Source organism: Hemibagrus wyckioides, linkage group LG16, assembly GCF_019097595.1.
Source record: "Hemibagrus wyckioides isolate EC202008001 linkage group LG16, SWU_Hwy_1.0, whole genome shotgun sequence".
NCBI classification, from domain to species: domain Eukaryota; kingdom Metazoa; phylum Chordata; class Actinopteri; order Siluriformes; family Bagridae; genus Hemibagrus; species Hemibagrus wyckioides.
Genome location: NC_080725.1, coordinates 1,788,251 through 1,804,468, shown reverse-complemented (window position 1 = coordinate 1,804,468; position 16,218 = coordinate 1,788,251). Strand labels below are relative to the sequence as shown.

At 39.9% G+C, this 16,218-nt stretch overlaps 1 protein-coding gene across 1 annotated transcript; it reads right to left on the bottom strand.

Annotated features, from left to right (window-relative positions):
* Positions 1 to 274: 274 nt before the first annotated feature.
* lmnb1 (lamin B1) lies at positions 275 to 15,785 on the bottom strand. Its single transcript, XM_058412532.1, has 12 exons — positions 15,664 to 15,785; positions 14,958 to 15,338; positions 6,578 to 6,734; positions 6,318 to 6,443; positions 5,207 to 5,377; positions 4,384 to 4,509; positions 2,973 to 3,193; positions 2,630 to 2,855; positions 2,438 to 2,542; positions 2,236 to 2,355; positions 2,017 to 2,118; positions 275 to 1,428 (listed from the first exon to the last, which is right to left on the bottom strand). Exons 2-12 carry the CDS (start codon positions 15,317 to 15,319, stop codon positions 1,381 to 1,383), a joined length of 1,764 nt encoding a protein of 587 aa, XP_058268515.1. The 5' UTR covers positions 15,320 to 15,338; positions 15,664 to 15,785; the 3' UTR covers positions 275 to 1,380.
* Between the last annotated feature and the right edge of the window lie 433 nt (positions 15,786 to 16,218).

Sequence of the window (16,218 nt, the reverse complement as noted above, 5' to 3'; positions counted from 1 at the left end):
CTCGCATGAGAAGCATGTTCTCAGACAAAACGCACACCACCAATGCCACCTAGTGGTCAAGTGCCGGACTTCCTTCACGTTTATGATGGTGTGTTTTATGACTAAGGGAAAGTCTGCCAGTGAATCTCTACAGACCAGCAGTTGACCTTAGCAGAATTCACTCATCTTCCAAAGAAAACAGAATTCTAATGATTTGACAATAGAATCTATAGGTTTCTAAAGGCTTTAGGACAAGAAAAACTAGGGGGGAAAAAAAAAAATCAGACAGACTAGATAGAAAATACAACAAAATTTTATTTTGCCTTACAAATTGTAAAGGTTAGAGCAAAAGCATGCAAGTGACATGAAAAGACAACCCACAAATCTACTCAAGGTTAAAATGAAAAGCAAAATATAAGCATACGACTATTCAGTAAGATAAGAAGGACAAACTGGAATAAAAAACAAGCAAGTCCACCCAAGGCTAATTCTTAAGAGGTAATTAAATAAAGGACACCATTACGATCCGTCGCTTTAGTGTCTTGTCTCGAGAGATATCGTGTAGCCAATTTACAGACTGCTTACATAAACTGCTGGTAAAGTACAGTAGCTCATGAGCATTATGCTAACCTCTCCTCCCAAATTTATCATCAGTTACATGTATCTGTCATGGAGTTGTTGAAACTCGGCATGCTGGCACAGTCAGGAGTAGAAAAAACTGGCACTGTATACATTCCGCCTGATCAGGATTCAAATAAATGACTCTAGACTGCCACCTTCTGGTGTATTGTAGTTCAAACAGTGCTCGAGCTTAAAAGGTCAGCAATTTGATTATATCCAGCAGCCCTCTTCAAAACTGGGATTTGAAATCAGCGGTCAGTCTGTTTGTTGTTTTTTTACCTTCGATGTATGAATTTAAGTCTACATTCCATTATACACAACAACTTGTCTGACTAAAAACTACAAAAACTAGTATAAAATTATAACTTTTCTATAAAGAGACCCTTAAAATGCTGTTGTGTTTTTTTTAAAAAAAGGAAGATACACAAATTAAGGTAAAATCACAGCACCTGGAGGATTTTTGCAAAAGCTGCCTACTCATCACTGAGCTCTCAGTCTCACTATGGTCCTCCACTGATCGCTAAATTTTGGTTCATAGAAAGAAAGAAAAGTTGTGAAAGTATCTTTTATGAATTCACATATAAAATTAAAATAGAAATGTACCAAAAAGGTGTACAATCTGATAAAATTAAAAAAAAAAAAAAAAAAAAAAAAAAAAAAAACCACTTGACTTAGTTTATTATACAGAAGTGATACAAAAATAGTTCTGAGGTGGTTGTAGAGTTGGCAGCTGAACCTGGCTGTAGTGGAAGAGTTAGGTGGTGTGTAGTGTTACTGCGCTCACATGATCGAGCAGCCTCTCTTGGCGCCCTCTCTTTGTGGTTCTCCCTGTCAGGGCATTAGGGCAAAAGATCAGTACACTGAACAGAAAAGCCAACATTTCTTCAGGCATGCAGTTGACCCAGAATTCAACAGGAGAGGTGCTAATCTACACATACAACATTCAAGCAACTTTCAAAACACTTAAATAAAAGATATGTTTTTTTTTGAGACAATAGAGAAAAGGAAGTGTCCATATAAATCTGATTAATTGCACCAAAGTTGAACTAAAAGTAGGATTGCCTAAACCGCTCCCAAAAATCTTCCTTGTGGACTGCACACATTTTCTTTCATCATATTTTTAGCAAATGATTAATTAATCTACAGGGAGTTATCTGGGTCAGGATTGAGCATGAAAAGCCTATACTGGGAACTCTGGGCTGACAGCAAGAATGCACCCAGGATGACCTGTGTTCATCAGAGTGCATCAATTATACTCACACAGTAAAATGCAGAACACACACATGGACAAACGTCCACCCAGACTGTACCCTCAAAGGAAGCAAAGCTACAAAAATGTTCCCGTGGACATCGCCATGCTTTTCTATGACTGTAGCATGATTTCATACAGTCATAAAGCTAGACACTGCATCTTACCTGCTGGAGGAAGAGCTCCTCCTCAATGGCCTCCAATCCCTCATCATCCTCTTCCTCTGCTACTGTGGCAGTCTTGAACACTGTACTCCTTACAGCGACTTCCTGCAAACAGCATGACGCACACACAGGGTTTTTAAAGCATAATTATAGCAGTAGCCAGCGTAGAGTCCATCAAACAGTGGCAGACAGGGCATTTTTCCTTGGAATCCAATTTCTCACCTCTCCCTCTGGGTTGGTCAGGACAACCTTGATGTTCTCACCAGTGCCCCAGGAGCTCTGGTTCTTCCAGATGAGGTCAGTGGGAGGGCTGGAGCTCACACCTGCATTAGATGCCCAGATCTACAAGAGACAGCATTGCACTTTTAAAAGCGAGACAGTTGCATACACTACAACCTACTCAAAGACCATTAAAAGCACTTACGGTGACTTTCTGTCCAGCCTTCAGGACATATTTGGGAGTGAACTTGTAGGTAGCAGAAGTTTCTCCAATAATTCTGGTCAGCTCAAACCCTACCATTGCCTGGTCCTATAAAAGCCCAAAGATGTTACATAAGCATCGCAAAATGTGTAAATGTATGAATAATTATGAATAAACGTCCTTGTTGTGTCTGACCTGATCGGAGTTGTTATGCAGACGGATGAACTTGCCGTCCACGTCCAGCTCATCGATGCAGACGTTGCCAGTGGCAGAGGCTGAGTGGGCGATGCTGACGCTGCTGCTGGCCTCAGACTCCTCCACATCCACACGCTTCCTCTTCCCACGTGTGGTGCGAACGCTGCGGCTAGACGAGGCTCGAGACACGGTCACACGAGATGACGGGCTGGGAGAAAGCTTTAATCTGAAGAAAAGAGCGTAAACAGAAGTGATAAATCGTTCATGTTCAGTGGAGCTGAGCCCATCAGACTCCTGGGGCTCGGTTACATTCTGCATAAACATAAGGGCATGCCTGTCTTACCTCTCCTCCTCGCCCTCCAGCAGTTTCCTATAGGCGTTGATCTCCATGTCCAAGGCCAGTTTGACATCCAGCAGCTGCTCATACTCTTCCAACTGCTGCTGCATCTTGGCTCGTATCTCGGCGATCTCGCGCTCTTTATCAGCCAGCATCTTGCGGCTCAGATCCTTCTCATGAGCCAGAGCAGCCTCCAGGTCACTGATGCGATCCTGCCAGCCTCGTGTCTATTGATGATCATGACATAAGTAAGGAGAAGGGAATGAGGAGAAAAAAAAAAAAAAAGACTAAGCAACTAATATTTATACCCTGTGAGTAGCGATCACACACAGCCTGCCTGCCAACACATTCATGACTTATCCATCTTTCATCTACCTCCCTTGTCCAAACTGCTCTTCTGTCCACTCTTGTTTACCTGCTCCAGTTTCACTGCTCCTACAGTGCAGCTGCTGTCTCTCCTGTCTCTCTTCCCTGCCTAGTACAATAAACCCTACACTGCTGAAGCACATTACAGACATAACAGTGAGGTTTATGTATTTAATACATAAATGAAAGTTCAATCAGAATCTTAAATATTTGAGAAGCATTTCACTTTTTTTTTTTAAACCTAGCAAAAATACATCACCCCTTCTGTTGAAGTAAGTTGCTTTTTATAAAAATAAAAATTTATATTTATTTATATAAATAATAATAATAATAATAATAATAATAATAATAATAATAATAATAATAATAATGTGGCAGTTCTGTCCTGGCTCTGGTCAGCTCCAATTTCAGGGTCAGAAAAGGGAAAAGTCAACTAAATGAAGAACTACATCATTACATGACAATAAATAAGTAGTTTTCTTTCTTTTTTAAGGCATCTTCAACCCATCCAACAACAGGTGTAAACACAAATTGGCACCAATGTGAAAATGCTTCAAGAATCTGAAATGGTCAAGCTGGGGAAAAAAAAAAAAAAAATTTATGTCCTTATAAGTACCAGTTTGGGTCACATTTTACCAAAAAATAAATAATAAATAAAAAAATAAAAATAAGTGGAGTGTTAAACTACTACTTCAGAGGTCTTTTTTTTTTTTAAAAAAAATCAGCTTGAGAAAGAAGGCATGTCCTGGCAATAGTAGTGCTCTGGGCACTGTCTAAGGATGTTAAACAGACTGCTCTAAGACTAACAAACCTTTGTGAATCTTAACTGTCTGCAACAGCTGTACATACTAAACAGGAAACTCATTCGAGCTGCAGAACGTTGAGACGCTCTTTTGCACTTTTGCTCCTTTAACACGGTCATAATCTCTGGTAAACTAGAAAGATTGTGAAAATTTGGACAATCGTTTAGAACTCAACCTGAAAAGGTATAAATCCTCCATATATCAATATGATGATATGAATGCAGGAGTGCATTTAAGGGAACACGTACCTCCTTCTGCAAGCTGGCCAGCTGAGCTGACAGGCTCTCAACTCTCATAGCAGACTCCTTCAGCTCTTCCCGTGCCAGGCTTGCTGAACTGCTGTTCATCTCTGAAGACAGACGTACGTTCTCCAGCTGAAAATAAAACCAACACACAGGACGGCTCAATACAACCAGCGCATGGGAAGAAATCTTGAACTTAATGTAAAGAGGAACTAAAACAGCGTCTTCTCAGAGGCTGGAAGGAAGTGCAACACTGGCATTGCTGCTGAAGAGGTGTAAAAACCAGAGGGTGAGGAGAAAGAAAAAAAAGAAGAAAAAAAATGAGCGTACACAAATCAGTTAAACATTTCCTGAAATAAATACATAAAAACAGCCTGCATGATATGATCCATGAATTATAATCTCCAACATCTGCATACAATAAATGCTTTTTTTTTAAAAATACATTTGTTAATAAGTCTTAAAGTATCAGTTCTCTTAATACATTTAGAAGCATTTAACCGTTATAATAATCATCATCATCGATGCAGGACCAGATTTGTTAGATGTTTACAAAATGGAGGATTGGGGGGATTGCAAGAAACATGAGTTGAGCAAGACTCTTTGTGAAAGCCGAAATGCTTTGAGCGCTCATCACTTCTGCTACATGCAAGCACCGTGCAACAAAATGTGCGACATCCTTTATTACATTCAAGAATAATAATAATAAAAAATAAAAAAAAACACTTGAATCAAATGCTACTTGCTAAACAACTCAACATTTTAAGAGAACGTTGAACTGAACGGACGCATTATAAATTCTTGAGAATTTCGTGGAAGAGAGCCTCACCTTGGCCGCATAGGTCTGCTCCATCTCTTCCTTGTAGAGTTTAACTTGATCATCATGCTGCTGCCTCATGTCCGTCAGGGCCTGCGCAAGCTTGAACTCATACTCTATCTGGCGACCAGAGTCCACTTCCACCAGACGGGTCTCATGCCTGCGCCGGGTGTCCTTAATTTCCTGAGAGTTAATTGAGCAGAATAAAGTCTATGTACTTTTCACAGTCTATATTTCAAGCACTATAAAAAAAAAAAGTCAATAAATAGGGGGTAAGAACCAGGCGAGGAACAGAGTGCAGCATGTTTAACAGCCTTACATGTTCAGATATGACTAATCCTTTACTTTTTCAGAGAGCAGCTTCTTTTAATTTGTTGTAGAAATGTGCGTACACCTTGTACGACCCGTACTCTGTACTATAGTGCTCGATTTCTCGGGTCATGTTGCTGGAACAGATTTAACTGTGAAACTAAATTTCACTTTAACTTCTCTTTGGTAGGAATACACAGGAAATATTACCTCAAATTCTTTAGAAGGTGACTACCCAAGCAAAGGAATTTGTCCCACCCAAGACAGGAAACCTTATCCACAATACATTTTAGATCTGACTGTTTTTTTTGTGTTACACCAGTATCTGCTCATCTTGGAAAGCAAAAATGAAACTGGGTGTAGCAGTACATTTTCTTTTGCTGCAGCTTCATGGTTAGGCTTGTACCATCATTCAACCAGCTTTATTAGGCAGCTTTCAACACCAGGGTGTGTGGGCAGTTACTATCTGTTAAGTCCTTTCAGTGCATTTGGGTTGATCTCTATCTGCAGCATGGCACATTTTCAGGACCATGAGCAACCTGGTGGGTGTACGAATAAATTCACTGCTAAGGGAAGATGGCATCAGTAGAAGCATTCAAAGCAACTGTTTGTTAGACTGAGAATGCAAAATCACAACAAAAAGTCTGAACTTTTATGATTCTTGGATTAAAAATAAATAAGACCATGGTGAAAAATAAAGAGCTAGACAAAATCTGTATTTATGGCTTTCAAAATTTCAGGTAATGAAAATTATACTAATGGGGAAAGGGCAAAGGAGGAAGGGGGGAAAACAGCTTCAAAATATAAAAAATACCTCCTCAAACATGTTTTTGCGGAACTCCAGCTCCTCCATCAGGCTCTGGCAGCGGTTCTCCACATCCACCCTCAGCAGAGTTTCATCTCCCAGTTGCTTCTTAGCCGAGACCAGTCCGGCCTCCAGCTAAACACAGCAGAGGTGAAAGTGATGTTAACTGGGAGCTCACATGCCACATTACACTTACTAATAGGAGGTCATTGAATTTATTATTTATTTTAATTTAAATTATAATCAATAAGGTAAAAGGAGAGGTGTACCTCCTGGATCTGGGCTTGCAGATCTGATAGCAAGGCCTCCAGGCCTTTCTTCTCAGAATAAGCTGTGGCCAGACTGGCCTCCTTAGTGTTCAATAACGCCTCCACATCCTTCAGTCGGGCCTGACATCCGGCCAGGTCAGCGTCCTTTTTGGCATAGCTACAAACACAAATACACAGCATATCATCAGTAACCGAAGACGAGGGCACGTTTTGCTAAACAGAAACACCAGCTACAGGAGTGGAACAGTTTTAAAAGGTTAGTGATGGGCAGGTCTAAGGTGAAGGTCTGAATCTTAACTAGCAAGACATAACTGACACACTCGAGTTTTGAAGGTTATCAGAATATTTTCTTGCTAAAAAGCACCCATAACTCACAAAAACATTAAGATAAATTCCTGATCTCGCATGTAAACATTTTCTGTTGGATGAGGAGGTTGAAAGGACAATAATATCTGCATCCAAGTGTACTAATATTGAACAAATCTTAAATAGCTCATCAAGCCCAAGTCAAGATAATTCCATTCCTTACGCTCGAACATTAGACGTCGTTATTTACTAGGAAGACATCCCTGACTCATAGGTGATCTGCCCAACCTTTTCAGACACAGGCTTCGATTCATACAACACAAGGACAGCCTATTCATTCCAGAGGAGTTTTATGAATGAGAAGAATGCACACAAGATGCTACTCATACACTTGACAGGAAATAGATTCTTGTCTACATTTTTGAGGCAGTTCTTCCTCTGAATGGCTCAAGGGAACATGTGCAGACCATACACAGTGGCTTCAGATAGTCTAACATCTTAAACTTAGTCTACATCACAATAGGACGCGAGTTAATCGTCCATTTGAGTAGATGCAAATCAAAAATGGATAAAAGAAACGAAACAGCATTTTTCCAGGTGGTGTTCTGTGCAAGTTAACAAAACTTTTCACTCCCATTGGTTGTCGCTCCATATTTACATACAATAAAGTGTGCGAGATCCGTTTCCTGTTTTGTGAACCAGACATTAAGAGTGCACGCTGCTTCTCCTTCATCTCATATGAGATAGAATGAATATATACACTGGGTGAGTTTTATATACAAACACAGACAGACATGTTAAACGTGGAATACCAGTTACACCACCCATGTTACTATGGCCACCAGTTGGAACAACACACTGCGGGTTACAGGAAATAATATAATAATGCCAAAAGGTTGGGACATCTGCCTTTACCTGCACATGAATGTAATATGGAGTTGACCCGTCCTTTGCAGCTATAACAGCTTCAACTCTTCTGGGAAGGCTTTCCACAAGGTTTAGGAGTGTGTTTATGAGAATTTTTGACCATTCCTCTAGAAGCGCATTTGCAAGGTCAGACACTGATGTTGGACGAGAAGGTCTGGCATCCCAAAGTTGGGAGCATGAAATTGTCCAAAATTTCATGGTCTTGGTATGCTGAAGCATTAAGAGTTCCTTTCACTAAAACTAAGGGGCCAAGCCCAACCCCTGAATTTAGTGACTAAGAGGGGTGTCCCAAAACCTTTAGAAATGTAGTGTAGGTGTACTGTGACTGAGCAAAACTGACTATTTTCCAGTAACAGCAGTGTTGTAGAAATTGCTAACTAAATTAAAGCAAAAAATCAAGCACACTCCATAATTTCAAAATTAGAGCAGATATTCCACAGATCAGGAATCATGTGATCTCACGACGTCCAGTCAGCCCCAGTTCACATGCTTCCAGCATGATTAGCGCTACCATAAAAAGTAATTACATTCAATTACTGGTAGCAGTTTAAAAGACGACTTGCTTGCAATTCAAGTAGACTTCCACAAAAAAAGAAATCTCTGCAAGTTTCATTGAAATTTTTGACAAAAAAAAAAAAATAAATAAAATAAAACCAACCACTCACATTTTTGGCCACAATCACAAAAACCTGAACCTGCACTGGGACCAAGAGCGCTCAGGCTACAAACACGTCACTGCTCAAGGGCCTCATAAATACCTGACTACAACCGCTGCAGATTAGGAAACATGCTTGTGTTAGAAAGATCAAATCCCAGCACATGACTGGTAATTGGTTTCAGTGAACCGCCAACATTTTAGAGGATTGAACCGAGAAACTAATGAGTGTTAACCTTCTGAGTGTATATACACACACAAAAAAGCATAAGAGGTGGGGCTTAAGGGATAAAGTACAAATAGGTAATGAAGTACTAACAACTTAGTGACAAAATGTATGGCATGTCAGGAATTTCTGAACACAACTGAAAGACGACAGTGAGTTCCAACATGTTTTCATGGCATCAGCACATCAACAAATATAGCTTCCAAAATCACTATCAATTCACTAAGCTTAACTGAAAGCCTGTGCAGGTAAAAAGGTATAACCTTTCAGCCATGAATATAATTTTTCTCTTTGGTGATGCACTATATTGCCAAAGGTTTTGGGACACCCTGCCAGATCATTGAATACAGGGGTTGGGCTCGGCCCCTTAGTTCCAGTGAAATGAACACTTAATGCTTCAGCTTCATACCAAGACGGCGATATAGTGTATAAGCTACATACTAGACACTAAGGATACAAGATGCATTTATGCGAGGCATATATAGCTACCCTAAGAGGCTTCAAGGGGTCGCATGGGCACTTTCCCAACACAAATGCATTGCCTGAATACACTGAAAAAATTAGATTTTAGAAATCAATTAAACACAAATCAGTAGTAGATTCCATCATTGTACATTCTGCCATTGACTTCCTATGAAAAGAATAATTCTGGTTTAATTTTACAAGACCTACAGTGTGACGAACTCTTTCGCCATGTTAGAACGGTTTATGAAGAGTGGCTAAATCTTTCCTCAGAACTCGGACATCACAGCACACTCGTTAATCATGAGGACTGATTATGGTCCACAATGCACTTTTTTTTTAACCCCCCCCCCCCCCCTTCCCCCCACTTCAGCGAGCACCTGCAGGATTTCATTGCCTAAAATCTACTGACCAGGCTTGATTTACTGGCATGCTGCACTAAAGTGCTTTCATACACCTCCTTAAAGATTCTTCAGATGTTTCTCTGCGAGTTTTGTGTGTAAAATAACAGCACATTTTCTTTTCAGAAAGGTTTCCAAGAATCATAAAAATCCAAGAATAAGAAACCTTAAAATCATCTTTTGTAAGAGTGTACTATAATTTTTACCAATGAAAATGGGTGTTTAATAGTTGTAGACATTGCTGTCTGATGGTGAATTTTACACAGCTGTTTTATGCAATATTCCTCATATTGTTGGTTAGATTTGGATTTTGCCTAATTGTCTCATTCCTGTACTATGAGCATGGTTTCAAATTATCCAGCTCACATGGAAAATCCATAGGAAGGGTTTACAAATGACCAAAGCAAATGGTCTCCATTTGCTCAGAACCTCAGAGACATACAAAGGAAAATAACTTGTATTTTCACACAATTTCAATATGCTTCAAAATGATACACAAACTCCTTAAAATGAAAACATTCACAGCTTGCATTTCCCCAAAAACGAGATCCATCTGTTACAAAATGGCCACTTGGAGCAGCCTTACCTAGATAACAACCCTGACCATTAACCTTTCAGTGGCAAATGCATCCTTGCAGTTCGACCTGGACAAAGGGACACTTCTCAGTAGGAAATGGACAGCTGGCTTAGAAAGCAAACCTACAACAAAATTTGGTCTCACAGCTGTCATGTCACTTAAACTTCAGTGACCGAAAGGCAAAAAAATATAAAGCTATGTGCTTTAACCATATGGGAAATCTTTGCTAATGGAAAATTCTTGATTTTTCTACATCCGATTTTCCCCATCCGTTTAAGATTTTACTTTAATCAGAGATGATTTGTTCAGAGATTATTCCACACACTTCTCTAAGGAGTACGCTGCACATGTGCAGATGCGAGTTTTACAAATAAAGGGAGTCTGTGTGACTTTCTTAGGAACAGATGGTAAGAGGGTTCTTTTTGTTTCAGTCAATCAACCGAATCTCTCACATCGGTGCACGTTATTCACCTTCTCAATCTCAAATGGTTTACTAAAACTGGTATACAAGGCTTTCATTTTCAAGATAATTCACTTGGAACTCTATAACAAGCCAGACAAAAACAGGCAGGCCCTTATCCTGGGGTTCGCTCTAATTCTCCACTCAATACAACATGGACGGAAACGGACACTACAGGAAACGGCCTTAACATGTGGAAGAGTCCTCTTGGATCAACACATAGGCTTAATGAAGTTTACTCTGAGGCCGTGTCCACACATTTTCGTTTAATAACGTATATTTTTCTATCCGTCGTTTTCACATTTATCCAGATTAGTGTAGATGAAGACAGACTAGGCTGTGTACTGAATTCTTCCTTCTAAATCAACCCAAGTTTGATGAAAGCTTCCCTCACAGCATTATAAAAATTGCGACAAAGGATGATGCAATTCCACATTAGAGTAGCCTGTTAGGGGTATTTTGGACTAAAAGAAAATCCAATGGGTTTAAAATGATTGGATTCTTCATAAGCATGAACGTTAAATATTTACCCTTTACCAAAAGTGTGAATCAGGATTTAACAGCTGACGTGATCTAGACAATGGTGCAAGTTCTTCTTAATTGTAGTTTCAGAAATTGAACCAGTGGCTTAATTGGGATTTGAAAAATATTTAGGTGCATGCAGTTGAATTTTTTCCCCAGCACACAGCCCTGCGCCGGACAGTCCAAAATTACAGACAGCTGATAAGAGACTTCAGCTTGGCATCCACCTCATTTGAGAGCTTAGGTGTATAATATATAACCCAACATACAAAGTCACAAATCTCCACAAAATTATCCAGTTACTTCTGATTCAGGATCACATTTCTGAGATGAGGTGAACACTCAGCCGAATGAATGGAGTTTCCCAACGGTGGAGAAAGCCGCATTTGTCCTTGATGACACTGTGGGTAATGTGTTCAATGACTGATGACCATTCAAACAAAAACAAACTGGCCTTCATCCTGACAGCTGAATCGTTTTGATAGGCGATGCATAAATGACAAATGACTAGCTGTGAGTCTATATGCATGGCTTCCTTAGTGTCATACAGGACTTAAATACCATATGTGGCACAAATCAATTCTAATCTGGTGTAAATTCATTTCAACACTGACCAACAACCAAAGCAGAAAAGTGTGGCTCATGTTTCTAAAGCAAATAGTTCAATTGCTAAAATGACCAATGTTAACATCAAGGGAATCACCGTAATTTCTTGAAGCGATCCTTAACGTGTGCAGATGTGATTTAATATGCAAAATGGATCATGCTGCCATTTGAATATGCCAAGGGCTTTGTGTGTCTTGATGGGGTAATGGGATACTTTGCAAATCGTAGGTGCTGACGCAGTGCCCTCATACTTCAGTACTTCGATTATTTATCATGTAGTCGCTTTTCCTCATAGTGATCCCTTATTCTGGTACGTCAGTGTTAAGAGTATTATTGGTGTGAATTATATTATATACAAATATACATTTAAGAGAATAAATCACTGTAGAAGTCAGGACAATTCTTCTGACTAGTATAAATGAAATGAGTAATGTTTACCTTGGCAATTATATCACTAGCTTACGTCAGCTCACCAGACAAAAGCAGAAGAGTGGCCGTGAGTTTTGTGCATGTTTTTCCTGTGTATGCCTTTTATTCTAATATTAAACATCTTAACAGCTATTCACATAGGTGGACATAAACCACCCATGTATGGATGGATGTAAATCACCTATAATGTAAACTCTAAAAAGAGGACTGTTTGGAGTTGTTATATACAATTATCACCCTGCAAGAGATATGGACCATTCTATTTTTGGTCTGTAGCTTGTTAATCAAGCACAAGTCTTAAGAAAGTTGTGGTCTCAGGGCAAACATTTGTATGGTCCGATCAAAAGGTGGCCATTACATGTTGGTGAATGGGTAAGTTTTGGGGTTTTTTTGTTTTTCAGTTTAAGCTCTGACTTAAGGTATTTTAGAATGACAATGAAGACACAAATACCATAAAATCAGGTGTGTGTAGTAATAATACACTGAAAAATGGGATAAAGTGTTCATTGCTATAAAGCAAGATTTTGGCCTCTTCATTGTATTGTTTTTAAAAAAAAAAAAAAAAAAAAAAAAAACAAGTGTAAAAAAAACATGATTCTGGCAACCCTGGGGCAGCATGATTCCAATCCCAACGGAATACATTTTGCATATATAGAATATTTTCCATTTCATTTATTTTTCAGCTATATTTCATTTATATTTTTGAACAAACTGTGTACTTTTGAATAAATGTGTGTATATCATTTATATATTTTCGAATACTTTGTATTTTAAATACATATATCGATTATTTCATTTACATTTATTTTTCATGTTATCTGAAGCAGTCTCTGGCAAAAGAATTTCCTTCAGGATTAATAAAGTTCTCTCTTATCTTAGAGGATTAGTGTTAACAATAATCAATCAATGATGGGAGACATGTTTGACTGCTAAACTGATTGTCAAAAGTTTTGGGACACCTCTCCAAATCATTGAATTCAGGTGTTTTTCAGGGGTTGGGTTCGGCCCCTTAGTTCCAGTGAAAGGAACTCTTAATGCTTCAGCTTCATACCAAGACATTTTGGACAATTTCATGCTCCCAACTTTGTGGGAACAGTTTGGGGATGACCCCTTCCTGTTCCAACATGACTGTACACCAGTGACCAAAGCAAGGTCCATAAAGACATGGATGAGTTAGTTTGGTGTGGAGGAACTTGACTGGCCTGCACAGAGTCCTGACCTCAACCCCATAGAACACCTTTGGGATGAATTAGAGTGGAGACTGTGAGCCAGACCTTCTCGTCCAACATCAGTGCCTGACCTCACAAATGTGCTTCTAGAGGAATGGTCAAAAATTCCCCATAAACACACTCCTAAACCTTGTGGAAAGCCTTCCCAGAAGAGTTGAAGCTGTTATAGCTGCAAAGGACAGGACAACTCCATATTACATTCATGTGCATGTAAAGGTAGATGTCCCAAAACTTTTGGCAATATCTCAAAAGGCTTTCAAACAAGCTCAAAATATTAAAGATTTCAAAAAAAAAAAAAAAAAAAAAAAAGTTGTCTAACAAAGGAACCAGGCATTCAGAAAGAAGACGCTTTGCTTCCCTCTAATTTGCAACAGACTCCAGTGTGTAAAGTGTGGGCTGGGACCAACTTCCAACACACTAAAGGAAACATTTTTACTACCAACAGTACGACTGTAAGCCCTGCCCACTTCACCAACCCATGACTGACCGCTCCACCTAGACCTGAAGTCGCTAAAGGAAGAGGAAGAGAGACAAACCCCAAATCATACAACAACAAAGAAACATCCCAGCTTTGTCCACTTCAACCACAACAGATTGGAAAGTATAAAACGGCACTGATTAAAACTGGAACTTCTTGAGCAGGACATATTGGTCAGCTAAGACAAATTTTTTTTGAATACGTCCGTTTTCAGGGAACAGCAAACACACAAAACCATGCTCATACCAGCAGGTGTGTGCGCGCGCGCGTGTGTGTGTGTGTGAGAGAGAGAGAGTCTCCATGGGTAAAAATGCCCGGTAAAATGAAGTGGATTCACCTACTTGTTTTGATGGTCATTAGTTATTCAACACTTTACTTCTGAGTCAAAATGACCTGGATCTTGCTCCATATTTTTATTACACAAAAAAATTGGGCTAAATCTCTCTTCAGTGTTGAGCAGAGAAAACGAGCCAAGCAACTTAAGTATGGCTTCACTTTAAAAATTTTGTAAAGTAGTTAAAGCAGATTAATTTGACTTTAAAGAAAAAAATACGTGCCAAGAATCTAATTTTGTTTTGTTGCAAAAAAATAAAAAAATAAAATAAAGAGCTGGCTTCGTGCTTAGCTTTCAATTTCCAACTAGCTCGAGGCAGGAGGTAGTTTCCCCTCCCCCACATCCAGCAAAGGTGTGGCACGTGGAAAAGTCCAAACTTCGCACGTGCATTACATGGATATGTAAAATAATATCCTGAGAAAGTAACAAAGCATGGGTTCAAACCGCACTATAAAAAAAAAACAAGCGTCCAAAATCATAATGTCTAAAAACAATGCCAGTCAGTCTGTCCACTAGTCACACACTCTCAACAATGCCGTGCAAGTGTGGACTGTCAAGTCTGTCCACTACACTAGGTTTTTATTTGAACTCTACGGTCATGCCAGCTCGGAGCGGACGCCTGCATGCAATAAGGCACTACGCTGAGCGGCCATTCCTGGTGAGCTACAAATGGCGGGCCATTTTGAAACAATGTCTCGAGCACGAGGAGGAAATTGTATTCATTGATTTCGAAACAAACGAGCGTGCACGAGCGGAAATGTCACTTACTTCTGCACGAGTTGGTCATGCTCGGTTCGGAGTTTACCCAGCTCGATCTGCAGCCTGGCCCGTTCTTTAGCGGTGTCGTCCAACGAGCGCCGCGCGTCCGCGAGCTCGGTCTCATACAGAGACTTAAGGCCGGTCAGCTCCCGGCTCCTCACCTCTTCCTTTTCAGAAATCTGTAGATGAAGAACGCTGTTCTCTGACTCTAGACTCCGGACTTTGTCGATGTAAACAGCCAGGCGGTCGTTGAGGTTGCTGAGATCCTCTTTCTCCTGCAGCCTGGTGATCCTCGTGGGGCTCAGAGGAGTGCCGCCGCTCGCCCGGGTGCTTATTCTCTGGCCGGCCGGGGTGGAAGTGGCGGTCGCCATTGTAAACTTAAAAAAAAACCTAGAATAAAAGTAGAAATCCGTAGGTTTTAGTTGGACTATATAAAAAAATTCCCACGACGTTTGCGTTTGAAATTTGGTCTTACAATGCTCAAATTTCCGGCTAGCACCACGACGTAAGAACGAATACGGTTAAATATAGCCAAGTGGTCACTAGATAAAGGGCCGAGAGCAGGGGAAATTACCTTAAATAATTATGCAGGAATGCATAACAATATACAAGTCAACATATATTTAACACAGCACCTGGGGGGGGAAAAAGCAAAAGCTACCGAAGGAAAGGGCAAAAATGATTTTAAAAAATCAACAAAAGCTCACACAAATACCTTACTTTGTGCCGCAAACGAATGAAAGAATGGGCTTGACTAATATGGCCGCTTATCAGAATGCGGCGGTCACGTGACCCTGAACAAGCCAATCACGGACCCGGATGAAGCTCAACGTTTTTAACGGAGCTCCCGAGACAAAATTCAAATGATTTGGAATGCAGTTTGCGTTCCGCCAAAAATACTGGACCTGCAGCACGTGGTACAGAGACCGGGAAAACACACACTTTACACATCCGGACGATCGGTTTGATTTGGAATGCATTTTAATGTTTATTTACTGGTCTTGTCATCCTTGCTTCACTTTTATGAACATGTCCATCATAAACAATCATCTACTTTTCATTTGTACCTCCTTAAACCTGGTATACGTTTATTTTTAGCATCAGAAGTAAATTGTAATGATTTGTAAATGATTTCAAGCCGTGTTAAAGTAAAACCATGACGAAAACCAACAGGACATGTTTTACACATTAAACTTGAGACTAGGCAAAACTGTAACTCCCACTATTCATGTGGATTCTTCATCAGAAATCCCTTCTGCTATGTGTAGAA

What these genes read in the sequence shown, in the direction of transcription:
- lmnb1 (XM_058412532.1), bottom strand. Translation starts at nt 15,319, where the DNA reads ATGGCGACCGCCACTTCCACCCCGGCCGGCCAGAGAATAAGCACCCGG. An exon ending in CATGACCAACTCGTGCAGAA is followed by an intron (nt 6,735 to 14,957) that starts GTAAGTGACATT and finishes TTGTGTTTGTAG; the next exon opens with CTATGCCAAAAAGGACGCTG. An exon ending in TGCATAACAACTCCGATCAG is followed by an intron (nt 2,543 to 2,629) that starts GTCAGACACAAC and finishes GGGCTTTTATAG; the next exon opens with GACCAGGCAATGGTAGGGTT.